The sequence below is a fragment of the Kwoniella dendrophila genome, chromosome 3 (genome assembly GCF_036810415.1).
Source record: "Kwoniella dendrophila CBS 6074 chromosome 3, complete sequence".
Lineage (NCBI taxonomy): Eukaryota > Fungi > Basidiomycota > Tremellomycetes > Tremellales > Cryptococcaceae > Kwoniella > Kwoniella dendrophila.
Genome location: NC_089478.1, coordinates 1,420,893 through 1,447,106, shown reverse-complemented (window position 1 = coordinate 1,447,106; position 26,214 = coordinate 1,420,893). Strand labels below are relative to the sequence as shown.

The following is a 26,214-nucleotide window of genomic DNA, read 5'->3' as shown; positions in this document are numbered from 1 at the left end:
GGAATTACTGAAATGCGTGTCAAGTGCGTATCAATTAGTACGAAGAGATAAGAAGATTGAGAGTAAAGGTGAAGTTGGAAGTGATAATGGTTTGTGGAGGAGGAATGACCACCACACACTGTGGAGAGGACTAAAAGGACCTCTTCTGTTGAAACCACGTGTTTAAAATATTGCCCGTTATACATACACAGCTGTCTGATTGAGCGGAGTTTTTCGTATGTGGCTCTCTGCCCAGCTTGACGGAATCAAATGACTTTTTTGAAGAAGAAGAGACGCGTCGAAAAGGTCAGAAATGTAAAGTCAGAAGTCAGCCACGAGGTGGAGGATGATGAGCAACAACAACAACAACATACACACAGTAAAGCAGTGAAGATTAAATGACATCCGTGCTCTGTTTGACATTCAGTGATCATTCAACAAAATTATACATCAATCATATCCACCAGCTATCTCCTGGAGTTGATGAAAGAAGAGTATGGGTCAGTGATCAACATATGTGCCAGCATTTTACACGACATTTAACGACAATACAGACTCGGATACCGACATTTTCTCTTTCAAATCTCCTTCAACAGCTAATCAAGTCCACTTGACAGTTTTGCAAGCCTGAAGAATACATCCTTTGGCTGTTGAAATAAGCTTCTGTTAGCTCAATCAAATACACATGATCTAGACTTGCGACCTGAGGTGTATTCAGTGAACATGGACCCTTCAACGCTTTTGCGAAGAGTAAATAGAGACGAGAGAGATCAAGGTGCTTTGGCTGCGGCTCAAGCCGAGTTCAACGAGAAGAAGTGAGTTTTAAATCTTCCTATTCTTTGATTATATCGAACTATTTTGCTAGTAAGAGCTATGATTGATGAGAGAATTCTATTTTTCTTGCTTTCAATCATATCTTATGGAAATCTCACTCAATAAACCTTTACTCGAATGATAATGGACCGACTTGTTTCTTTAACTCGACGAACGACACCTCGACCTCCTCAATATCCTTATGATGCACCACCTTCATCTTCACATAGACGAATGTGGCTACCTGATCCTGTAGAAGGGTTCTTACCATGTTGGATACGTACACAAACAGGAGATGATAATTCACCAGAATCTACAGCAGTAGTACAGATATCAACAACAAATGAATTACGTACTGTACCTTTATACCAACTAAGTCCGATGAACCCTCCTCAGTTTGATGGAGTAGAAGATATAGCAGATTTGACCCATTTGAACGAAGCTAGTGTAATTAACAATCTGAGGATAAGGTATCAATCAAATAATATATATGTGAGTTGATTGAGAGAATAGAGGGTATAATAGCTTATATGAATACATTGTCTTTCAACGTTGGAAGACATATTCTGGGTAAGTTGTATTAGCTGTTTCTTCTCTAACGAAAAATTATCAGCTGATGAATTTTTGGTTGTAAGACTTTTCTTGATATCTTTGAACCCTTATCAACCTCTCCCTATATATACACCTAAACACATAGCTCAATACCGCACGAGAAGAAGGGAAGAAAATGCTCCTCATATATTTGCCGTCGCAGAAAGGGCTTGGCAACAAATTGGAGAGGAGAGAGAAAGTCAGAGTATCTTGATTACGTGAGTTTTTTTTAATCCTTCTTACCCCACAGGCAACTAATTCGCAATCAAACAGTGGTGAATCAGGTGCAGGGAAAACAGAAAATACCAAGAAAGTTATTCAATATCTTGCAGCCATTGCAGCTTCTCAAATACCCTCAGACCCCTCATCTTCCACTTCGAATTCTTTAACCCGTTCAAAGTCGATGTCAAAAGCACCTACTAGAGGATTACCAAGATCATCGTCCTTCAAAGGAAAAGACGCTTCAGAGATAGATTTGACCTCACTAACCATTTCAGAACCATCATTGGGATTGTTGGAACAACAGATTTTACAGGCGAATCCAATTTTAGAAGCGTTTGGTAATGCTCAAACGATGAGAAATAATAATTCAAGTAGATTTGGTAAATTTATCAGAATATTCTTTTCACCAACAGGTGCTATAGCAGGTGCGAATATAGATTGGTATCTGTTGGAGAAGAGTAGAGTCACGGCTAGAGCTGAAGGAGAAAGAAATTTCCATGTATTTTATCAGTTGCTAAAAGGAGCGAAAGAAGCTAAATTAGCTGGTAAGCTGTTGAAGTTTCAAGTGTAATGTGCAGCAGTTAACTTGTATACTAGATCGATTATTGTTGGACGGAGGACCTGAAAAATACGAATTCTTGAAGAAATCACGATCACAGATTGATGGAGTTAATGATCATACTGAGTGGAGATTGTTGAAAGTGGGTTACTCATGTTTCATCCTCCCTTATATACCAGCTAATGCGCCGTATTATTGTAGGAAGCATTAGGAGTTGTTGGGTTTACCGAAACAGAACAATTTGAATTATTCCGAATACCAGCTGTAATCTTACATATAGGTAATTTGCTATTGACAGGAACAGCAACGGATCAAGCATTCTTGCCACCAGCTATGCAACCTATTGCGGATAAAATATGTCATCTATTAGGTATATCAGTTAAAGAATTTACAAAATCAGTCTTACAACCTAAGGTTAGAGCGGGTAGAGAATGGGTAACCAATGCACGAACTAAAAAACAAGCGGAAGATGAATTAGCTGCCTTATGTAAATTCATGTATGAAAAGACTTTTGGATGGATGGTAGATAGGATCAACACTGCTTTGGATAGACCTAGTGCCAAGTCGTGAGTTGGACTACAATTTTCGTAATGTACGGAATTCACTAATAATACAAAATAGATTGTCTATCGGAGTATTAGATATTGCTGGTTTCGAAATCTTTGGTATGTCCAGCTACGTTTTCTGATTTCAGATGAAAGCTGATCGGATATAATAGACGAAAACAGTTACGAACAGCTGCTGATCAATTTCACTAATGAGAAACTACAACAGGTGAGTCAACTCAATGTATATTATGATAGTACCTTACGATAAGAGCAGTTCTTCAACTTCCACATGTTCACCCTCGAGCAAGAAGAATACGCCCGTGAAGGCATTGAATGGGATTACGTCAACTTTGGACTGGATTTGCAACCTACTATCGAATTGATCGAGTCTACTCAGCCTGTCGGTATGCTAGCCCTCCTGGACGAAGAATGTATCATGCCAAGAGCAACGGATCTTACATTCACTGAAAAAGTTCAGCAAATGTGGGAAACACCCAAAGGAGCCAGTCCCAAACATCCTGGATCATCCAAATTTAGAGCTACTAGATTTGGAGCCGGTTTCGTCATTAAACATTATGCTGGTGATGTAGAATACCGCACTTCAGGATGGCTGGAAAAGAATAAAGATCCAATCAACGAAGCTGTCGCAAGACTACTAGCAACCTCCGAGATCCCTTCTATCGCTACTTTATTCTCTGAATACGCTGAAGATACTGCTGCCGTAGGTGTCGTGAAGAAAGTCAAACGAGGTGCTTTCCGCACGGTTGGTCAAAGACACAAAGAACAACTTGGACAACTCATGCAACAGCTTTCAAGTACCCAACCACATTTCGTAAGATGTATTGTGCCAAATCAACATAAACAACCTGGAAAAGTCAATGTGAACCTGGTGTTAGATCAGCTTAGATGTAATGGTGTGTTGGAAGGTATCCGTATTGCAAGATTAGGTTATCCAAATCGACACTCCTTCGCCGAGTTCCGACAACGTTACGAGGTCTTGACCCCTGGTGTTATTCCGAAGGGATATATGGATGGTCGAAAAGCTGCAGAACGCATAGCAGAAGCTCTGGATCTAGATAAGCAGTTCTACAAGATTGGTGCCACCAAGATTTTCTTCAAAGCTGGCGTACTTGCTGAACTGGAAGAGCGAAGAGACAACCTTCTTACCGACATCTTCCGACGATTCCAGTCAGCTGCTCGAATGCATGTAGCTCGAAGGAGAATACTGAAACTTATCAATCGGGCTCAAGCTGTCCGAACGATACAACGTAATGCAAGAGTTTACCTCCAATTGCGAGATTGGCCATGGTGGGGTCTATACGTCAAAGTTCGACCTTTGTTAGCTGCTACTCGAACGGATGATGAATTGGTTCGAAAACAAGCTGAATTAGCTATGACTAAAGAGCGTGCTGAACGTGACGAAGCAGAAAAGAAGAAATTACAAGAATTGAAAGCTTCTTTAGTAGCTGAAAAGAGTCGAGTTGAAGGTGATTTATCATCTGAAAGAGAATTAGGTAGAGAGAAAGATCGAATGTTAGAAAGATCTAAAGCTAGAGAATCAGAATTGGAAGTCAAAATCAAAGAATTAGAATCTGATATAGAATTATTAGATCGTGATAGAGAAAAAGCTGTAACACAATTTGATTTGACTAAAATGAAATTAAATAAAATTCAACTTGAATATGAAAATTCAATTGAACAAACTAAATTATTGGAAAAACAAAATAATGATTGGTCAAAAAGAGAAGCTGAATTATTGAAAGATTCAAAAGAAAGATCTACGATACAATCTAAATTGGAAAAAGATAAATTAATTTTACAAAATAAAGTTGATGAATTGAAAAGAGATATTCAACAAAAAGAAGAATCTCTGAAAAGAGCTAAAGATAGAGCTGATGCTAATAATTTAGAAATGGAGAAAAGATTACAACTTGAAAAAGGAAAAGCGTAAGTCAATCAAGCTTGACTTGTAACTACGTGATTCGATTTAAGCTGACTCATGTTGTGGTTATATAGTGAATCTGGCAATAGTCAATTAACCGCTCTCAACGAAGACCTGCGAAGTGCCAAAAACCAACTGGAAGAATTACAATCTGTTATCAAGCGTCATGAGACTGCCATCTCGGCCAAACAACGCGAAATCACTGATCTTCAAGCTCGACAAACAAAATCTCAGAAAGCTCAAGAGGAATCTCAACAAGCTTTGACAGCTATGCAAGTCAAGATCGAAAGTTTGAATACCCAAATCATATCTAAAGATAAAGAGAAACGATCTGAAATATCTACTAGACAAAAGCTTGAAAAGGAGTTAGATGATTTAAGAAAAGTGATGGCTGCTAAATCATCTGAAGATTCAAGGAAACAAGAAGCTGACAAATCAAGAGAACAAGAAATGTCAAGGTTGAGAGATCAAGTTTCACAATTACAAAGATCGTTAGATGATCAAGTTCAAGCTGCTCAACAACTTGCTAATAAACTTAGAGTAGATGTAGAATCATTGAAATCTAGCCATACTACTGCTCAAAGAGATTTGAAAGCTGCTCAAGCTGCTCTAAAGGATAAGGAAGAGAAGTTAGCGGCTATGCAAGTTAAGATTAATGAAGTTGAAGAAAAACGTAGAAAGGATCTCAAAGAGTTGGAGATTGTAAGAGAACATTTGAGCGGAACTGAGAGTAGATTACAAAGTACTGCTCAAGCTAGAGATGTGAGTGTATCTGATGGATAGGACGAAGTGCCGGTGTGCTTACTGAAGATCTGATGTAATATCATAGGACATCGAAAAACACTTACATGCGCTACAAGATGAATATAACGGTTTGGAAGATGCAGTTCTAGAGATTGAAGGTGAAAAAGCCAATTGGGCAAAATCGCTTGACAACGTGTCTAGACAATTGCAAGAAGAATCATCGAAACGTCACCACTTTGAGCAACAAGTTCACAATAATCAAGTGGAAATGGCTGAAAACCGTAATATAGCTTTACAAGCTGAACGTGCATTGGCGAAAGCAGCTGCAGATATTAAAGCTAGAGATAAAGAAATTGATTTCTTACGTGGAAGAGAAAATAAAACAGTTGTTGAACATTATCATGTACTCGAAAAAGCCAAAAAATTCACTGATCAACAACTTGCTGAACAAATTAAAGAAAATGATAGATTGAATACATTGTTGAAATCTTTAGAAACGCATAGAAATAGATTAAATGCGGATTTAGAAGATTTAGCTAGACAATATGATAAATTAAAAGCATCAAAATCAAAAGAAGCTAGATCTGCCAGAGCATCATTATCCAATGAAGACAAAGAATCAATTCAACTATTAGAAGAAGAAAGAAAAACTAGAAGAATATTAGAATCTAAGATAAATTCATTAGAGAAAGATTTACAAGATCAAAGGAAACAAGTTTCCGCAGCTTCGTTATCAGCTTCATCAAATACTAAAATTTTAGAAACCAAATATCGCCAACAACAAGATGATTTATCAAAATTAGAACTTGAATATCAAAATACATTAGATGAAAATGATAAATTGCAAAATCAGATTAATGAATTACAAAAAACTTTATCTTCTTCATTAAATAAAAACTCAATTCCCGCTATACCTTCAACACCATTAGGTAATGGAAATACATCACGTAGAGAAGATCTGTTAAGAGGTTTACAACAATCTCATGATGCTTTAAGAGGTGATATGTCTGATCAATTAAAAAGACTGAATGAAGCCTCTACTACTCCTTTAACTCCCTCAAAGAGACAATCAGTTATCAATTCTAATAATAATGGTACACCATATGCAAATCAGAATCAACAACAAGACTTGATTTCAGCTAAAAAGGTTAGAGCATTAGAAATGGAAGTTGAAGCTTTGAAAAGACAATTGGAAGATGAACAAGATGAAAAAGATTTCTTGATTGAACAAATGGAGAAGATTCAAGGTGAAAAGGGTCCATCTGGTTCAAAATCCGGTAAGTGTTTCTATCTTCCCATAGATGCAGAACTTGATGACAGAAGCTAAACATGAGCGATGATAATCATTCCGGTTAGCCGAACAAGCTGCTTATTCGCATTTCAGATTAAAAGCTAAAAATCTAAGATCACAGCTTGACCAGTGAGTATACCTTACGGAATTCTTGTAGGCAGAAAATAGATAACTGAGAAACTTTACGATTGTATAGCTGGTTAGCAATGGAAGATTTCAATAACTCTGTTCCTGGACAAGGTTTAACACCAAGCATATCAGCACGGAAAGAAGATGTCGTACAGTTGACACAACTACTGGATCAATTTGATCCTGATACTTCCCCTTTCAGACATTCGTAAACAATATAGTTTTCTGTGACTTGTCTTTCTCTCTCAATCTATCTTGGACAATATCTTGTATTTTATCGTATCAATATCTTTACATACACCCACTTTTCTGCTTAGAACCGATTAACGACTATAAATTGAATATATGATAGTTGATATAGAAATGTATATGTAAGCACGCAAATGAGGTTGTGACGAAGATTGAACGGATCTGGTCAGATTCACAGGATTCTCAAACCATCGTGTGTATAAACAGCACCTCGTCTCTGGTTGTGAGCGATAACCTCAGGAGGGAGGTAGCCTCTATCCACGACAAGATCGTCTAGTTCGGCTCTAAAATCTTCTGGATCATCGAGTTGAGCCCAATATTCAGGTAAAGCTTTCATTCTGTGTGAGAGGAACGCAAAAACCCGTCAGCTTGCGAAAATAGACAAAATTGATGTTGAGCGGTAGCAAACGGTACTTACATTGAAGGTTCCATTCCATCCACCATTGCATAACGACTTCTGATAGCAGCGGCTTCTTCCAAAAGGCATGTGACACCCGTCTCATCTGTGAGCTTTCTATGCTTAGCATGGCGAAACCCCACAATTCGAATTCGGTATTCTCCGTTTTCATTTGGATGGACCAATATATGTCTTCCGTCTAAATCTCGTTGGGAAATTCCACAAAGATGAATGTGTTTATAAGCTTCACATATGTCGTCTCTGAAATATCAACGAAGATCATAATCCGTCTGTCAGCTTAACCCGTAAAGTAGCACCAAGTGGCACAATGAATGCGAGGCTGTGAGATTGATAGGATCACTCACACCCAATTTTCATGCATTTCAATATATCCCGAGCCAATTGACCATCCCGCAAATTCCAATAGCATAGCAAGGTAACGATTTTTTCTACCTGAAGAGAATATACCAAAGTATTTTGGGATTACTGTTCCTTGTAGCCTTCTTAAAGGACCGTTGTAGAAGTTTTGCTCTCGAGTAGCCTCTGTGGTGATTTGTTGATAAGGTACATATTCATCGAGTTTGGGATCACTACACGGGTAGTTGAACGTATCAACCACTTTGAGAATTACTTGACCGTAACATTCAATGTTTCCAATCCAAAAATCCCATAAATCACCTTCATGCACATATTGCGAAAGGGTAATTATTTGGTCGCGGTTGATTGCTGATTGAGGCTCTGGAGTTTGAATGTCGGTAGGAGGATGTGAGATGTCAGCAGTCATGCTTAGGGAGGGGTCTGGTGTATCAGATGGTAACGAAATTTGTGATACTTTGGATTTCGGATGGCTATGAAATCGCATTCCCTCAGAAATACCGCTCCGATCGCCGCCTGAAACACCATCCGCGAATGTGATTGTGAAGGACATTGGAGTATTGGGGTACAATTAAGGTATACCAGGCAAAGAAAAAGTTGTGCATGCATGATCTACAGGAGCAGGCATATTAAATTATGAATGAGAATCTCAGCAGTGGCTAGCAGGTAATGTACAGATGTACGACTCGTCTTTTGGAGCTTGAGGTGAGTCGTACATTCAGAAGCATAAAGTGGCAGAAGAGACGTGGGTACTTGTAAACATCTGCAAAGGATAATTATAAAAAGTACTCGAATCTGCAACTACCTTTGTACCTTTGTCAGGAAGATGAAACGAGCACCTTTGTTCTCCCTTGAGTATGCTCTCGATACGATGGAATATATGCGTTCACTGTATGTTAAGTTACAAGTGATGTGATTGTAGCTTTTTCCTATCTCACATGGACTCGAAGCATCACCAAACATAATGTCAAAGAAACCAACAGAATTAGAAGCAGCAGCTTTGACTCATTTCACACCAGCTGGTCAAGCAGCATTATATCATATACATTTAGCTCAACAAGCAGAAAAAGATGAAAAATTGAAATTGGAAAATGAAAAGAAGAAAGAAAAGAAATTAAGGGAGGAAAGTAGACCTGAAGAAGTTAAAGCTGGAGAGATTGTTGATAATTGGGTGAGCCCACAAGATAATAAGCTTCAGAAAACGTTCATTCAGTTGACAGAAGGTTTCCTTGGGACAGATACAAGATTGGTGTCCACCTTTATACCAATTCTTAAATATTTTCGCTTCACCTCATTTAGCTATAGGTATATTCATATCTCTTCATTTCGCTTTTTGGTATACTACACCATGGCATTTTCATTTTTTTATCTCTTGGCCAGTCATTCACTTTATACCTATATACTGTACATGGAAATCAATATATACTACCAAAGATAGGATTTTATGGTAAGTTTAACATATCAATGATTATCTAATTGACCATTAATATATCAATGATTTTTGAGGTAGGTTATCATATTGGCCAATTCTCTGCGTTATAGAATATCTCGAGGTTCTCTTGTTCAAAGATCAAGCTAGAGCGATGATTTGGTGGCCTAAAGTAAATTTGCACTGTGACCATTCTCGATACGACATAACTGATCAACTCCTGTTGTAGATTAAAGCGATATTCTGTGTGATGATGTACTCAATAATCGATAATGAGGTCGTACTGGATTCAAGAGGTAAGCCGAAAGATAAAAAACCGGTCTTTGTGAGTACAGTTGAAATTTTGTACTATATAATGAGCTAACAAAGTATTCTATGTCTTAGGGTGCTATAAAAATAATGGAAAAATTCTTGCCTTCACCACCTAAGGAGAGAGAAAAGCCTCAAGATGATAAGGAGAAGGATAGGGAATCAAGTAAGGGAAGAGAGAAGGAGAAGGATAGAACAACAAGTAGGAATAAAGAGGAAGAAAAGAAAATGAAAGGAAAAGATAGGAAGAAGACGAAATAGTCATATCGTCACCAACAACTGACAGTAACATAGATTATGCATGTTATACATAAATAGATATCGATAATTTCATTTTACAAGCGGATTTCTATTCCAGATGTACTAAGAATAATGACTGCTTAATTGCTTTCTTGTTGTATATCCTAAACAGTATATTCTCTAACTCTTAAATTATTATCAGGACCAGCTGATAATCTTTTTTCTTTTCTTCCGTCATCTATATCTTCTGAACTTTCTCTTTTCTGTCTGTTATTAATTGCATTATAATTACTATTATTATCAATTTCTTCACCGTCTTTTCGTCTTGTACAACCAGTACCACTAAACAGATTTGTTGCTGAAGCGGAAGCTGATCTGGTATGCCCAATCACACCTGAAGAAGAGAAAAATACTGGTGTTCCTCTTCTGATAGCATTCACGTTGTCAGTTTGATTTGAGGAGCGATTAAGATTACCATCACTTGTTGACGAATTTATAGTCAGATTGGATCCGTTTGAGCCTCTGAGTTTTGCTAGATCGCGTAATGGTGGAAATGGAGACGATGTGCTTTGAAATTTATCAGCTATTGGCGTTGATGTTGAAGAGGATGAAAAAATATTAGATCTCTCGGCCACCGTTCCGGCCGGATAGTGCACTTCTTCCATCTGTTCTAATCCACTAGAAACTGGGGGGGTTTCAGGCATGGGCACGTTTGCTGCTTCATTCGAGAATAGCGATAAAGGTGCGATTGTAGGTTTAGGGGTACTATTTTCACTATTCAAATCAGGCTTGTCGGTCTCAAAGGATGGTAATGGCGATGCAGGTGATATGGGTACTTCCACTCTGGGAGGATCAGTGTTGATTATGCTATGAAGGGTGTCCACACTTTTCTGACGTGGAAGAGAGGTATAACTAGACGAGGTGAACAGCTTGGTCAAACTCGGTTTAGCCGGTAATCGCGGAGCCTTTTTAGACTTTGTTGATCCCATGTTGAGAGCCGAGGTACCGTTTTCATCGGTCAGCTGAGACGCATGTCCTTCTGACAACGGTGTTACGGGTGGTATGTTTACATCGCCAAAGTCGATTAACGCAGCTGCGGTTTCGATTGTTGACGGTGATGGCGGTTCTGCAAATAGGGTTTCCCGCTGCTCTATCAACTCGTTGAGTATACCTCCAGGTATGTTGAGGGACGGACCAAGTGATAACATAAGAGCGTTTTGGGTCATTCGGTTAGTCGCTGCATGTCGCGGTATCAGGTCAAGAAGTTTGACTAGGACGGTGCAACATAAATTAGCAAAGGAGCAGACATTAAAGTGGAAACGCTCACCGATATCAGCAAGCAAGAACCAGTGAGCTTGCGGGAGTTGATGCAGTAGCGATTGTAGATCTGTTTTTTCGCCCATATGCCCGTTATCTGCTGTCAGAGGGCCGCGACTATTGACGGCTTTGCCTTTTCCTCTGACATATGAATCGAATTGAGGTTGAAGGTCGTGTGTGAGAAGGGGTGATGGTACTGGGTGGTGAGGTTATTCAGCGGGTGTTTCGATGCAGATTGAGAGAGATGACACTTACACTCCCGAAGATACGATTTGAACAATCCCGCTACAGCATGTGGATCGAGATCCCCTGGGTGACATTTGGGCAGGTCGATGTCCGCACCTGAAGAACAAATGGTAAGCTTCAGGATGTATATGATTCAAAAAAGCAACTCACCTGAATCGAACTCCCTCCTCAGTCTAGCAATATGACTGCTTCTACCACTGATTCTGAATATCCCTTCTTCTTTAGGACCCCATATTTGTACTAGAATGAGTGTCAGATGATTTCACCGTAATGGAAATGTAGGAACTACTCACAATATTCCACACAACGAATCACTACCGCAGGTAAACATTTCCTCCTGCGTATTTCATAGTCTGCTAAATGTTCGTCTAGATTTGCTATACACCATTCTTTTCCAGCATCGACCACATCTCTTCCGAAGACTTTTCCTACTACACCATCTCCTCGACGTATTATAGTTTCGGTTTCAAAGACCGGACCATCTGCTGGAGGTGGTACACCATAACCAGGTTCATAATTATCTGATCTTGTTCTATCTCTACTTGATCTACTAGAAGTCAAGTTCGATCCCCAAGAAGTCGACGGCGCAAAATCACTATCTCCATACCCATTTCCATTACCATTTTGATGTTTTGATCTTGAAGATTGACCTAGAGATGACATGGAACTTATACTTCCTCCTACACCTCTTGATCTCAATCCTGCCCAACCTTTCTGTACAGCTGATCCAGCATGTCCTAGAACCCTTTGAGCAGAAGAAGGTATCCGTTGAGAATTGGAGGTGAAATTCGATCCGGCGCCAGATTGGGTTTGTAGGGAAGTTGATGATTCGGATCTCGCGAATCCTCCACTCGATTGCGCTGCAGCTGCTGTCCATGCCGCTATTTTACCTCTTATATTTCCTATATTATCCCTGGAAGGCAAAGAAGGTGGTAGTCCAGAAGGTGAATATGCTGGTCTACCTTCTCCATCCCCTAATCTACTTCTACTAGATCCAGCTGCAGTTATATTGGCGTATGATGTTTTTCTAGGTGGGAAAGGTGGAGGAGCCATACCTTCTTCAGGTAGAGATTGAGATGTCGGTACTTCTGGTGTAGGGTCTAACCCTTTACGTGGTGGTAAAGCTGGAGGTAGGGATGTTGAAGTAGGTAAGGTAGACTCTTCTTTAGGTGGTGGAGTTCGAGACTTGGATCTCAGCGCTGCTGTACCACTAGCACGTCTTAACCATGATGGTTTCGACTTGGTAGCTGGTTTACTGACATTGGTGCCTGATGTTGAGGCCTGCAGACTATCTACAGAGTCGAAAGCAGTCTGAGTGGTTGGTGTCGTGACTGCAGGAGGGGAGGCAACGGGTTTGGCAACCTCGGCATAGGAGATGATGAGGGATGATGGACGAAGAGAGGCTCGTTTGGCCAGTAAGAAGGATGATACACCAGAGCGGGATGACTCGCTACGAATCGTGAGGGGTAAAAGTTAGCGTTACAGCAGGCAAAGAACCTGAGGCACGTATCTGCAACACTCTGCGCAACCGAGAAAGCTTGTGACTATATTTGCGATGACTTACCCTGTTTCAGGCAAATCCTTGTCAAGTAGCTTAGGCGAACTTTTCCTCTTCTCTTTATCCTTGTCCTTTTCTTTCTCCTTGCCCTTCTTTGCTAGCAATGATTCAGGTCTTTTAGGTAACTCAGGAGGAGTTGGCTTAGTAGTCGGTGAAGGAGGTGGTGGTACTTTATCTGTCTGTGATGAGTCGTGCGGTGGTATTTGTATTGTTGGAGCAGACGAAGGTGATGGTTGAGGCTGGGATTGTATTTGGGATTGTGATTTAGCATAATCAACTAAATTTAACGTTATAGTCTGTACACCTCCATTTGCTCCTCCCATAGACATCCTCTTGCTATTATTCGATGTACTCGTAGGGGCCATTGTAGTGGACGGTGTTTTCTCTTCGATTACTTCTGATACAGGTCTCGATGGAGTTTGTCTATCTTTCTTGTAGTTTGAATGTATACTTGATCTATTTGATGCTGATGCCCCTGATGTGGTATTATTGAGTTTATTTAGTGATCTTCTATGTTGTTCATTCTCTGATATCTCTGATAATGGTCTACTTAGACTTGGTCTAACGTTGTTATTAGTTATATCTGTAGGGATCTCTTTATCTTTCGTCTCTGCATTTGTAGGTATTGGTCCTGATAGTGCAGGTGGTAGAGGTGAGGGCGATATTGTTGACATATTATCACAATGATATCATTGATGAAAAGTTGAAAGGAAGTGCAATGGACCTGAAAGGAGAAGAACAAGATAAAGGAGGAAAATGAAGCTGATTATAAAGGGATATTGTTGTCGTTGATCACCTAAGCTAATCTTATTGAGGAGGTGAAGGCGATGAAGTGAAGGTCTGCTGACCACGACTGATCTAGTGGTTCATCGGAGTTGTATGTACCGACGGCGAAGATCTTTTCGACTTGTTTATACGAATGTACACGTATGTGGTATCTACTACTATAGTCTATATTTCTAAATTGTTGATAGGAAAATTAAGTATAAACAAACTTGTCGAAGTTGAAGATAGAACGATGAATTTGACGTGGTAAGGTTTAATGTATTAACGTAACTTTAGGGGATTTGCGCGGTACTTCGAGCATAGAAGTGGTTTATCCGTTCAGCCTTCAATAAGAGATATAGCGAATGCCTATGATATGTATATGCTATTCCGTAAACACGATTTTCAGTATATACAAGAGCAATTCTAGCTCAATACAAGGTAACTTATGCAGCATGAAGATACAAGAATCATACATATCATCATTTTCACGTGTATGGTACGATACAGCGGCGTCGTATCCCTCTTTCCAACATGCTTAAAATTCAGTCGTGGCGGAGTGGCAAGACAACTACAAATTGAAAATTGCATGCATGCCGTTCATTGTGGAGGGTTATTATCGTGAATGTATAAACAGTACAATCCATACAGGTCTTCAGAACGAACATCACCCGTTTTTCTACCCTTTTAAGCAGGCTTAATACCTAAATTCCCCGGTTTCTTAGGTATGATAGGTTTTTTCTTTTCAGGCGATTGAGAGAGATTCAAAGGACCATCTTCCATTTCATCTGCTTTTGGGATATTTGAGCTTAATCTTCTAGGTTTAGGTGGAATCTTAGGCATTGCGATTGATGATGGCAAAGTAGTTAGATTGTCAGGCTTGACAGGTGAAGATAAACCTTCCTGTGGTGATCCATTGATATCCATTGATTTACTAGGTAAGGGTCTTGACTGAGGTATCACCACCTTCGGCTGTTGTGTCTTTGCCACTGTTGAGGATGATGTGGAAGATGGACCGAGGGAAGCGTTTTCAAACTTGGCACGTAGTTGTTTTAGTGATAAACTGTCTTTGACATCTTCAATGCCGGGTGCATTTGTATTGTTTGTACCAGCTTCCGTTCCAGTCGTTGTGGGTTTGGCCAATGACGCACCCGAAGCTGATCTAGGTAAAGTACTCCTATTGAGCAATTGTGCAGGTATTTGCGGTGGAACTTTAGATGGTTCTTTCGAAGAAGGCTTAGGTATAGAATTGACTCTAGGTGGTAAAGGTGGAGGTTGGGATTTCGTGTTTAGAGAAGAAGAAGAAGAAGTTGAATTTGGTATTATCACAAAATCCCCTGTTGACGAAGGTGTGATCGAAGGTGGACTTGTTTGACGAGCACTTGAATCGGATAATCCAGTTCCATTCGCTATCATACCTCTGGAAGATGATCGAGGGATTGGTGATCTTCTATCTGGATCTAAAGGTACAATTGGGCTGTTTCGCATATCCGTGAATAAGCTCGATGATGCGTTGGTTCGCGTAGCAGGTATGGCTGGTGCAGGTCTTCTAGCATTTTTGTTTAGAGAGGCGGAGGAGGCGTTCGATACTAACGCTTGAAGGGAAGAGGAGGCGGATTGAGGCGTAGAGAGGGATTGCGAGTGGAGTCGAGCAGTGGCGTTGACGGGTGTATGGGTTTCTTTCATTGAAGCAGCAGATGTCGGTCGAGGCGGTAATCTGGGACTGGATGTACGAAGCGTAGGTGTTACGGATACTATATCATGGCTTAGTATGTAACCTCTACATTATATGGAGGATTGCTCACCTTTAGCCATATCCCTCACGATATCCTTTGGTCCTCCATGTCCCCTCACAACATTCTCTACCTTCTCGTCGATCTTTCTGCCTCCCCCGTTTGCCAATATAGAATGCACTATTTCCTTCGATATAGCTTCTTTTCGAGCATGATCAATTTCGCGTATCGTGGCATCAAAAACGGCATAGACGGGTCGATGATCGGATGTCATGAGTTCCGCGCGGTTATACTCCTTCAAACGAAGCTGCAAAAAAGGTCAGCATCTTCATTTCACTACTCCTCCAATTTGACTTACAGCTGAACCTTTGAAAAGAACCCGGTCTAACATTGATGTAACTCTAAATTAGCACGATGTCCTACCATACTACACATCTCTACTCACCTGTCCATGATGGTATCCTCTGCTTCTCACTGGTATCGTAGTCATCCGTTCCGTTATCGCTATACATTGACGGTCAATATCAATCAGGTGATTCATGCTATAATATGCTTACTACTTATACGTGGGCCTAAATTCATACGACCATCAGCTCAATGATATATTCACGGTATTTGAATTAGACTTACTGAAACACAATTGGTCCTTCATCGTATCCGATAAAGGTTTCTCCAGCATCCATAGCATTCAAAAGCTGTGATTATCATATTAGCGTTTCACAAGATACAGAACGGAGTCTCAGAACATACCTGATCAGCTCCTAGTAACGCTTCCAAATTGCCGTCCTCAATTGCTTGTCTGACATCAGCATTAGGTAAAGCAATACGGTAGTTCTGACAGATGAGGAACGATCAGCTGTCCATCTTGACAAGGCCGGACAAGCAGCTTCCACTCACAAGATCAGCAGACCAAATTATAATCCTGCAATGATGTGTCAGCATCTATGTTTGAATCAAGCTTCAAGTCAGGCATCACTCACTCATGATCATCAATCAGTTTACCCCTATTGAATCTGATACCATTCGTCAATGTTTTCCAATCCGCATTTCTCTCGTTTACACTTGATTGACCAGCAGTCAAATGAGAGGTGATCAAACAGACGTTTGAATCGAACAGTTGGAACCTGATTGAAACTCCACCTTTATTACCTGCTAATCCAGATAACCCAGTCTATTTGCAATATAACAGAGTACAAATCAGCCAATACTATAATGATTTTCCTATAACCGACAATGATCAAGCGTACCTTTTTAGTGGTGCTTTCTACGTTTCTTATATGTGGTGCTAATTGGGACTTGATGATGATGATTAAAGCTGAACCAACAAGCTGAAAATGGAAAAGTCAGCTATTGACTTAACCTTTGGTAAATTAGGGCGAATCTTAGCTTACTTGCTCACTTCTCAACAACAAGTATTCCGATTTCTTGCCTTTACGCATTGCAAATGTATCCATCATAAATTTCTCCCACATCCGCCTGTCATGTGTTTTTGTCAGCTATTTACTATTGACTAACAAAACCTCAGCTTACTTTTTGGCAGGATCAGTTTGTAGTATTTGACCCGCTGTAAGTTCGACAATCTCCTGGAATGCAATCATATAGATATCCGGTCTGTATAAAGGTTAGCCAGCCAGTATGAAGCTGGAGTCATGAGTCCACCTACTCTGCTGTCTCTAAAAACACGTCCAAAGTCAGTTCGGATATTAGAACGGTGGATTCGATTGAGCTACTTACCTGGTGGGAATAGCCAAGAATCCAAAGCTTCATTCGGGGCCTGCTCAAAATCAGCTATCGTCCAATCATGTGTAAAGACCTAGCTCACTTTTCCATTCAGATTCCATGTTCCGGAAAATATAGATAACACTTTCGTACGAGAATATTCGTTCACTCTGAAACAAACGATCAGCTGATCTTTCCAGTCCGACACACACACATTAGGTGCACTCACCTAGCCGTCAAAGCTGCTTGTACCGAGTCGCTTATGGGATCAAACAGTATAACAGGTCTTTGTCCTGCCATCATTCCCTATAGATACCACAATAAATTTAGATCAGATGAGAAACCATATAACAGTATCAACACCAACTTACCAGTAACATATCAATAGCATTTTGTTTCCCTTTATCTTGGAAGTTGTTTATATACGCTCTACATGCGGTATTAGACTATAATTTATCACCCAATAGATAGTGGACTCACCTTCCAACAGACTTAGTAGCATCACTCAACAGCCCCGCAAATGTCTTTTTACCACTTCTAGTTGCGGAGGTGTTCAGAGCACCTGTACCGGCATAAATCTTACTCAACCTATCACCGTTATCTGCCCATAATTCCCTGTGTGCTGACCAAAGTGTTTGTGATGATTGTAGTGGTGATCCAATTGAGTCCAAAAACCGTGATAAAGTCAAAGATGAAATTACATCTTGAACATAGTTTGTTCTGTCCAGGCTAAGGAGTTACTCGATATATAAATCACCTGAACGTGATCGCAAAGGTTTGGACTCACCAATCTAAACAATTAATTCTAAATACACCTTGTTGACTTTCGATTAAATCACCTGACTTTGAATCTAATAAAGTCCAATTGAATTGTTCCATTGAATCCATAACTTGATTCAATCTCATTGAAAAATCATATTTCACCATTTCATGTCCACCAATCTTGACTGATTGATGAAAATCATAAGGTGTTAATTCTAATGTACCTCTAGATTGTCCATCTATCGTAGTGTCATTATTTTTTAAATTATGTTTTAACGATTCTAAATGGTTTGAATATGCTAAAGATAACATTGATTCTGCATCTTTTTGACCTAATAAGTTAACTGCATGAATAGAATGGTATTGATCCATCAATTCTAAAAAATGTCGATCAAATGCTGGCTGTGTCGCTTGTGGGGGCTATCACAGGCACATTTGATACGTCTTGTTAGTGTCATACTTTGCTAATGAAAGGTTGAATATCATAATGAACTGCTCACCCGCGTGATTTCTACTTTCTGTTGTAGTGTACTCAACCCTTGACTTGGCTGTTCCCAAAATAGAGGAACACTACCTCTTACTTGAGTATAACTTAGGATCAAATTGCTTGTTGACAAGATCAATTCAGTTTCGACGAAATTTGCTACTTGACCATCATCATCTATACCTCTTGTTCTAAATCTAGTTCCAGATCTTTTCCAACTCAATCTTGATATCAAACTCAAATTGACTATCTCTTGCTTTTTGGTTGTTGAGTTGAATCCTGATGAGATGGGTAATGAATTTATGAATCCTTGTATAATTGGAATTAATAAAGATTGTTCATCTAGTTCCCTCCTCAGATCTTCGCTCAGATTTAATCTAAAATTCAAGATTGGTGATAATAATGATTTATTCCATATAAACCTTTCATCAAACTTTACTAATGCATTTCTTCTACCTTCTTCAATTTCTTCTTCTATCTTCTGACTTTCTTTTTCTTGTTGATCTGCATTATTCGATATAATCCAATTACTTGAAGATCTATTTAGTCTCGATGAGATATCCCATTTGATTTCATTGGCATAAAAGAAACTACCAGATTCTAAATATTTTCTCATACCATTACATGGATTTTCTAGTCCCATTGATTGTGCTTGTGATTGTGTTGTTGTAGTTCCACCATTGCTAGAAGACGTTGGATAAGGTTGATATGGTTCATCATAGTCAAATTCATCATCTAATGAGTAAGAAGTTGCATTTGAAGCTGATATCAATTCTGGACTATCCCAAAATGATGATGTCAGAGAATGGAATTCTACTCCAATTACTTTTGCAGGTCTGATTGAATCGGAAGAGGGTAATAAAGGTGGTAAAACTGTCGAATGGGATACAAGCAGTAAGAAGATTTCAGGTATCGGTGATCGTTCTGCGTGCGCAATCCATTTCAAGACGTAAGCAGCTTGCAGAACCTTTCAGATGAATTGACTACTCACCACTAGGTACACTGGTCACACCCAATACACCTTCTACAGTTCTGCCTCTACTAGCCTTGACCAATCCTCGCATATCCACCTCTTCTATAGGCAAGAATTCAGCCACCACTACACTCTTCGATGCCTTTGATTCTGATGCATTCGGCTGACGAAATATAAGAGCATGATTTTCAGTGATCAGAAAGAACGCTCGCGGATTCGGGCGTAGATATAGTGTAGCTGGCATTTTGGCTGATGTAATTTGCTGTTCTTAGAGAGGAAGGGGAAAGGCGGTTAAAGAAGCTGGAAATGCCCTCAAGTTGTATTGAATTGTCGAGGGGGAGTTGTCGTCATCTACACTAAACGTAGAGCCACAGAGTCTGGATGGTGCGCCAAGCCCCAAATACAAAGGATACCAGTATCAGATTGCACAATGCAATCAAGACGATATGTAGAAAGCGACTCTAGAAACGATCATTGTTTTCATTTCAACGTCACCGCATATTGACCGTCCTCCGCAGGATTACGGACATGACCGGGGCACCAAGCGTAAACAATCCTTGGAAACAAGTAGCATCTTTTGCTTTGCTGCCTCCTTACAAACGTTAATGTTTTGTATGCATTTGAATTTTAGTTTACAGTATGACTATATATTGATGACGATTGTTCCTTGATAACTTATATTTTGTGTGATTATGGATATTGATGTGATATGATGTGTTGTTATGATAATAGTCCCAAAAGATTGAATAAATCCTTGTGATGAAAAATCCCTTATTCCCCTCGGTCAATCTATATATACAGATTCTTCTAGCTTTCCATCCGGATGCGCCATAATTTACATCTATTCTTCCCCCACAGCAGCTAACAAATCTCTAACAGTTTCAAAGGTGTAGAACGATACAGCTATCGATGGTGTTACCTATTATTAGGGAGAACAATTAGCTCCTAAGTTGTCGTGAAGAATGAGACGGCCAAACTCACTTTGATGAGATTAGGTACAAGACCACGGCTAGGAGGGGAACCATCAGCACGTATACCGCGAACGACACTCCATCGAAGCGCAACTCACTACATCCCTTTCCAGAACCCTTCATTCTTGATAATCCACCTAATTACGTCTATTGCGCCATTATACTGAGGCGACATGTATGACATCCCCGCAACTTGCAACTTCCTCCTTAATACATCGAATGGATGGGTGAATATGAGTGAGGTTGCTCCAGCTAGAGCTCCGCATCCTAATTTACGGAGAATAAGCTCGGGTTCGGATGCTGAAAGTGAGAGGGATTCTGGTAGTATCATTGATTTTACTATTCAAAGGCTATATAGTCAGTGATACTATCACCAATCCCATATACCACGACTTACGGGATTCGTAGATATAGAAATTGAGGGAAACATAAGGAGCTACACCGACTGCTGTTGCCCAACAACCGCGACTGAGTGGTGCAATATTGTCAACATGACGCCATATCGTAAACAAAGGTACACAACTACTCACTATAATCCCCTAACACCACCCTCCGTCCTGTACACCTTTTTAGTCATCCCTATCATTCCCAATTTAGCATCTTCAGCTGTAAATCCACCGGAGGCTGATTTTATTGACATTCCCGAGGTAGCTACTGATAATCTTGCTCGTACCAGATCAAGCGGGTATGTAGCGGCTATAACGGGTTTATCGTGAGTTGTATTCTGAAAGAAGGCACTGGCCTAGGACATGTGTATAATGCGGTTCATTCGGACTCACCTACAGCCACTATACCCGCACCAGCTCCAGCTGTCAGCCTCAACGGTGTTGACAGCGTCGTCTCTCCTGACCAGGTTCCTAGAACGCTTTTGAATGCGCCATAAGACTATTTTTCCATCAGCTGAATGCAATCTTTCGAAATCTACGAGAACATCAGCTTACAGTAAACTGTAGTGCAGAGTATGGCAGTATCTGTTGACACACAATCGTTTAGCTCAATCTTGCGAAATGTCATGAGCAGAGTAGTGAGACTTACTCGAACAACGTTTATCCCATTCCCTTTCATGAAACCTCTCCAACCTTCATTCTTCCACATTCGCCCCAAACTTTCCCATACTCCACCATACGCCTGTCCCGAGCTTGATACGGCCGATGTACTGGCTTGTACTTGTCTATATTATGTTTGACGATGAGTATTTGATTGCGGCTTAAAGCGTATAGGTAGTCACACAACTTAAACTTACAAGATAATTTTCAACCTTTCCAATGGAGAGACTACCGTACGACTTGCTGCACCTGCCAGACCACCAGCAATGAAAGTATTTATGACAGCTGAGTTATCTGACATAATGTCTTTCAATCTTCTAGTTACACTTTGGGTATCTTGATCGTGATCTAATTCCTCTTCCACAATTTCGAATGTTGATGTTCCCGCTCCTACCGCTATATCCGCATCTGTATTTATATGTTTTCTATGATGGTGTTGATGAGATTGGTTTGTTACTGATGTATTATCGAGATTTGTCGATGAAGATGGTTGTTTAAAATTGAAAGATGGCATAGAAGGCGGGACATAGCCCTTATATCAGAAGGGTGCGACACTAGCCAAGAACAGAAATATTTGCTACTGTATTCCGCTTATTGTCTTTGACAGATCTTCCACCAAGTTATCCTATTTTCTCAGATGTTATAAGCTTGATTGTTGGTTTATAGATTCTTATCTATGCTATGATACGGTTATTAAGGATAGTCAGATGCGATTGTTGTGATGATATGATGTGATATTTCGATTGCTTTTATCTTTTGAAGATGTAAAAGGTGGAAATGGAAAGATCAACAAATCCGTTCCTCTAAGCATTTAATTAGGTTTACCCCAAAAATCACGTCTCGGACTCGTTCTATCGGATCTGTTCGGAACACATCTAACATTTAACTCCGGTTATTTTTAACTCTATTCAGCCTAACTCGTCATTATTCCTTTACCCGGTCTCTCATCATTTATTTCTACTGAATCATATGATCAACAATTATACATATATACATCTGTCTTGATAGCTTATCAAGATGCATATCTTCCGATCGTCAGTAGAGATAGGGGCTATTCTGATCGAAAATAGGTATGCTTCTTGCCTGAAAGAGGTGAAAAAAGGGGAAAAAGGTTAATCTTATCTTCGCAAAGAAACGGTTGAAGCGGACATTCTCTGCCACGTGGAAGAATATGTACCTGAGACGGTTTCTGATCCAGTCAACTATTGTATCACGAAGGTGCCCCACACTCACGCACAGATCTCCTCCACTCTTTGTGTCCACTTTATTCCGTCAACCGTTTTCACATCACAAAGTTTCACTTTCCTTCCTTCTCATTTTCCTCATCACTTTACTTATCCATTGTAATGTTGCACAAACAGTTCACATAATCACAGTAGCATATTCACTATGTTATCTGAAGATCCCCAACTCTTGGAGGTATGTGGCTGTCGATGGGACCTTCCGTATGGAACTGGACAACGCAAGCTGATTTCATTCGATTCATCTTTCACAGGCTTGGGTGGAAAGCAGCATGACCGGGAAGAGGCTAAGTGAGTCATTATCTAGCATCATACGGTCAGCTAAGTGCTAACTCGATATGAAACGCAGACGAGTACAAAATCAATCATCATCCTGCTGTTGACGGCAAGGATTACCCTTATACCGAATGCTTTCTTGAAACCACTGACGAGGTATGCGTTCTTTCCTGGCATGTTAACCACAAATATTCGGCTAATTCAGCCTTATCCATGATAGCCCTTCGCCATCCACCTTCGGATGAAGGACAAAAGACTGTTTGACAGTCGGGAATGGCGGGCTAAATGTTGCGTTGATGGGCGAAAGTTAGGAAGTTCTTGGGATAGTCCCTCTCGCGTTTTCAGCAGAATCATACAGGAAGAAGACGGGAAATTACTAGAATCCAAACTGAAGTTCTCTCCTTTGGTACTGTTTCGTCTCTGGCCCATCGATATACCATCTGAAAGAGCTGATGATTTTTCTTGAATGCAGCCCACCACTGACGAAGAACAACAAGTCAGCATAGACAGTAAAACACTTCAAGCTCTCGGTACCATCACAATCCAGATTCAATCTGGTAAATGGATTCCTAATACAAATAAACGCAAAAATTGGTCAAAATTGGTCTCTGGTGTAGCGCATGAAAAATCGAAGAAGTGAGCATGCATCACATCTTATCAACGCTGACCTAGCATCATATTGATCAGGATCCCTTACGTTGTTCAGTGAGCCTGTACCACTATCAGGTGAATTTAATACCTTGACTCTAGCTGCTGACTTCTATTCGTCATTTCTAGAGCTTGTGACACCAAAATTGCTCCTGAAACACCGAAAATATGTTATAATTTCCATCCCGACAAGAAAGGAAGCGCTTTTTATCGCTTTGTTTTCAACGTAAGTGATGATCACTGAACTACAATTCATGAATTACGGAAATATTGAGATACGTACCATTAGTATCGGCCACGACCAGTACTCCAATTGATTGGCGCTATAAGTGAGTTCTGGATCCCACGTCCCTTTAGTGTTTGATGCTGAAATGACAGTAAGATGAAAACGAACTACCTGAAATTCCATCTCAAAAACGGAAAAGTCCAATTACGGGAGATGGAACAACTTCGAAACAAGTCAAGCTTGAGAAGATCAAGGTTGAACGATCCAAGCGATGACAATGAGGGGTTCTGCTTTGGGGGGAGAATTTGGCATTCATCTTACGAGTTGACTCGGATGAGAATGGATTTTTGGAATTCATGACTAGGTGTAGTCAGGGGTCAGGAAGGCAGTCACCACTTTGTATGTTGAGTAGAAGTCCTAGCAGTATATGTATGTAGGTGGACGCAATCGCGCTCCGCACGTATGATCTAATTATGCATGTCTATGAAAATCATACGTTGCGGTATCCAGGATGTCGCATCTGATACACGTAAGATGAACGGTGCCTGAAGCCGTACTGTGAACTTCCACGTTCAAATGCCTTATCGTCTCACCTTCTCACACTCTCACGCGTTTATCGATTTTTTGATTGATTTCATCAAAGCTACATTTGATCACTAGCTTGTACTGAACCATGAATCATGTTTGGCCGAGACGCTGGAATACATTTCGATGTAAGTGCATGATGACTGTATGGCACAGCCCGGATTAAAGGTGGATTTTACTGTATTTTAGGCTTGGGTTGGTAATTTGAGTAATGAGGAACGTTTAAGTAGGTTAATAGCGAAGATTCCATATTGGATTATATAGTAATTGAGGTAACAGCTTAGCAACTTGTTGATTCCTAGATGAATACCAAATAACACACCATCCCGCAAGCCCTGGGCAATCAGCTTGGTCGGAATGCTTTTTGGAGGCTACTGAGGATGTAAGTTTTGCTGTTTCAGACCATCTCTTTTACTTATATTTGATCCGCTCATTCGACTACTCTCTTTAATACATTATCATATAGGAATTTCAAGTGAAAATCTCCAAAAGAGCAACGTTTCTTACCAAACGCAAAGTAAAAAAACCGAAAGATGGAATATTAGGTATTCATTGTGATTGTATGATAGATGGGCAACGTTTACCTTATAATGTATGGTGGGATAGAAAACCAGAACATCAGTGGAAATGTATCGTTGAGAAAGATGAAATTGATGGGAAAATGTATCATGCTAATCTAAAATTCGCACCTTTGGTAAGTCCATTTGAGCATTCGCAAAATGCACAACACTTCCTTGCCATATATACGTATTCCTTGCTGCGTTTGATACTGATCAGGCTTCTTCCATTGTGATCATATCTTTGGCGGAACCTATAGCAAACTACCGATGATCCTGATCAAGTCACGGTAACTAGCCAGACATCACAGAAATTAGGTACAATAGAGATTATACTTTGGAGCGGTTATTTCATACCAGGACCAAAACAAGCAATCGCTACATCGAGTCTCAGAAATGATGTAGCTGATGAAAAATCAAAAAAGTGAGTCAATTATGTCGAACCCATCCTTCATGATCTTATATATGTTACTGCTCCTGCCAGTATATTATAGCGTGATATTCAGAACTAACAATTTCGCACTTTCCGCAGATTTTCCTATACAGTCAGGTAAGCCACCTTTGGGACCATTCTGGTCAGTGTTGCCCAACAACTAATCTCGTGACGACCGTTACTTAGCCCTTCAACAAGGACCGAAATGCAACAAACCCATGCCAGTTCTGTCCATATTCACGCTCTTACCCTGAACCCAGATTACAAGTTTGTGTTCAAGGTGAATGCATTTAGCCTTCATCTCATTCAACATGATGTATGGTTAACGCGTCTTATATAAATTCAATAGTACCGACCCAGACCAGTTTTGCTTCATACTGGAATAATAGGTAGGTCATCACTTCAGATCATCATTGGGAGACTGTGAACGATGGGGGCTAACCGTTCTGTCTTTATACTGTTACAGATGAACCTGCTCCTCCTCCTCAAGCCATACCTGATCCTCCAAAACGTAAACGGTCATTGGCTGTGGAACAGGCAATATTGGTCGAGGATGACGAAAATATTGATAGGGACGTGAAACCTGATCTGGAGAGAAAACGTATGAAATACCTCGAGGTGAGTGTTGAAGGGAATATGCTTTGTGATTCTGAATGTCCAATTTTAGGTTAAGCTGATATATTTGTATACCATTTTATAGGATCAGGTGAAGAAACTGAGTTCAGAACAGAAGCATTTACGAAAAAGTGGAAAAACCAAAGCAGAAGCAGTTGATCTGACTTTAGATGACGATTAAAATGGAGAAAAAGGTGAACAGCGTGATCAGCAAGCGAAGAAGAGGAACTTGGATCAGATTA

At 40.1% G+C, this 26,214-nt stretch overlaps 8 protein-coding genes across 8 annotated transcripts; 4 read left to right on the top strand and 4 right to left on the bottom strand.

Annotated features, from left to right (window-relative positions):
- Window positions 1-936: 936 nt before the first annotated feature.
- L201_002833 (uncharacterized protein) lies at window positions 937-7,030 on the top strand (the record flags this gene model as incomplete). Its single annotated transcript, XM_066218599.1, has 13 exons — window positions 937-1,284; window positions 1,352-1,362; window positions 1,428-1,601; window positions 1,657-2,150; window positions 2,203-2,306; window positions 2,366-2,730; window positions 2,786-2,829; window positions 2,883-2,938; window positions 2,987-4,659; window positions 4,729-5,416; window positions 5,484-6,675; window positions 6,755-6,818; window positions 6,886-7,030. 13 exons carry the CDS (start codon window positions 937-939, stop codon window positions 7,028-7,030), a joined length of 5,358 nt encoding a protein of 1,785 aa, XP_066074696.1.
- A 209-nt stretch (window positions 7,031-7,239) lies between these two features.
- Window positions 7,240-8,248, bottom strand: L201_002832 (uncharacterized protein; the record flags this gene model as incomplete). The annotated part of the gene is made up of 3 exons (XM_066218598.1): window positions 7,240-7,405; window positions 7,486-7,725; window positions 7,830-8,248. 3 exons carry the CDS (start codon window positions 8,246-8,248, stop codon window positions 7,240-7,242), a joined length of 825 nt encoding a protein of 274 aa, XP_066074695.1.
- A 555-nt stretch (window positions 8,249-8,803) lies between these two features.
- Window positions 8,804-9,838, top strand: L201_002831 (uncharacterized protein; the record flags this gene model as incomplete). The annotated part of the gene is made up of 5 exons (XM_066218597.1): window positions 8,804-9,010; window positions 9,078-9,286; window positions 9,350-9,440; window positions 9,498-9,593; window positions 9,653-9,838. The coding sequence occupies 5 exons, from the start codon at window positions 8,804-8,806 to the stop codon at window positions 9,836-9,838; spliced, it is 789 nt and encodes a 262-aa protein (XP_066074694.1).
- Window positions 9,839-9,981: 143 nt separating this feature from the next.
- L201_002830 (uncharacterized protein) lies at window positions 9,982-13,612 on the bottom strand (the record flags this gene model as incomplete). Its single annotated transcript, XM_066218596.1, has 6 exons — window positions 9,982-11,087; window positions 11,145-11,330; window positions 11,390-11,476; window positions 11,531-11,620; window positions 11,674-12,830; window positions 12,945-13,612. 6 exons carry the CDS (start codon window positions 13,610-13,612, stop codon window positions 9,982-9,984), a joined length of 3,294 nt encoding a protein of 1,097 aa, XP_066074693.1.
- Window positions 13,613-14,390: 778 nt separating this feature from the next.
- Window positions 14,391-19,618, bottom strand: L201_002829 (uncharacterized protein; the record flags this gene model as incomplete). Its single annotated transcript, XM_066218595.1, has 20 exons — window positions 14,391-15,457; window positions 15,509-15,743; window positions 15,795-15,820; window positions 15,882-15,940; window positions 16,067-16,131; window positions 16,187-16,270; window positions 16,334-16,358; window positions 16,417-16,607; window positions 16,684-16,764; window positions 16,828-16,912; window positions 16,967-17,047; window positions 17,100-17,109; window positions 17,171-17,210; window positions 17,259-17,325; window positions 17,385-17,461; window positions 17,527-17,584; window positions 17,636-17,884; window positions 17,943-18,337; window positions 18,418-19,325; window positions 19,393-19,618. 20 exons carry the CDS (start codon window positions 19,616-19,618, stop codon window positions 14,391-14,393), a joined length of 4,029 nt encoding a protein of 1,342 aa, XP_066074692.1.
- Window positions 19,619-20,215: 597 nt separating this feature from the next.
- On the bottom strand, window positions 20,216-21,905 carry L201_002828 (uncharacterized protein; the record flags this gene model as incomplete). The annotated part of the gene is made up of 9 exons (XM_066218594.1): window positions 20,216-20,293; window positions 20,356-20,383; window positions 20,444-20,684; window positions 20,743-20,813; window positions 20,876-21,041; window positions 21,125-21,230; window positions 21,287-21,316; window positions 21,381-21,516; window positions 21,589-21,905. 9 exons carry the CDS (start codon window positions 21,903-21,905, stop codon window positions 20,216-20,218), a joined length of 1,173 nt encoding a protein of 390 aa, XP_066074691.1.
- An 875-nt stretch (window positions 21,906-22,780) lies between these two features.
- Window positions 22,781-24,057, top strand: L201_002827 (uncharacterized protein; the record flags this gene model as incomplete). The annotated part of the gene is made up of 9 exons (XM_066218593.1): window positions 22,781-22,810; window positions 22,887-22,923; window positions 22,982-23,064; window positions 23,129-23,314; window positions 23,381-23,544; window positions 23,596-23,613; window positions 23,686-23,782; window positions 23,846-23,885; window positions 23,939-24,057. The coding sequence occupies 9 exons, from the start codon at window positions 22,781-22,783 to the stop codon at window positions 24,055-24,057; spliced, it is 774 nt and encodes a 257-aa protein (XP_066074690.1).
- Window positions 24,058-24,462: 405 nt separating this feature from the next.
- Window positions 24,463-26,153, top strand: L201_002826 (uncharacterized protein; the record flags this gene model as incomplete). Its single annotated transcript, XM_066218592.1, has 10 exons — window positions 24,463-24,495; window positions 24,557-24,593; window positions 24,670-24,749; window positions 24,834-25,061; window positions 25,185-25,348; window positions 25,457-25,474; window positions 25,544-25,637; window positions 25,707-25,746; window positions 25,824-25,975; window positions 26,058-26,153. The coding sequence occupies 10 exons, from the start codon at window positions 24,463-24,465 to the stop codon at window positions 26,151-26,153; spliced, it is 942 nt and encodes a 313-aa protein (XP_066074689.1).
- Window positions 26,154-26,214: the final 61 nt, after the last annotated feature.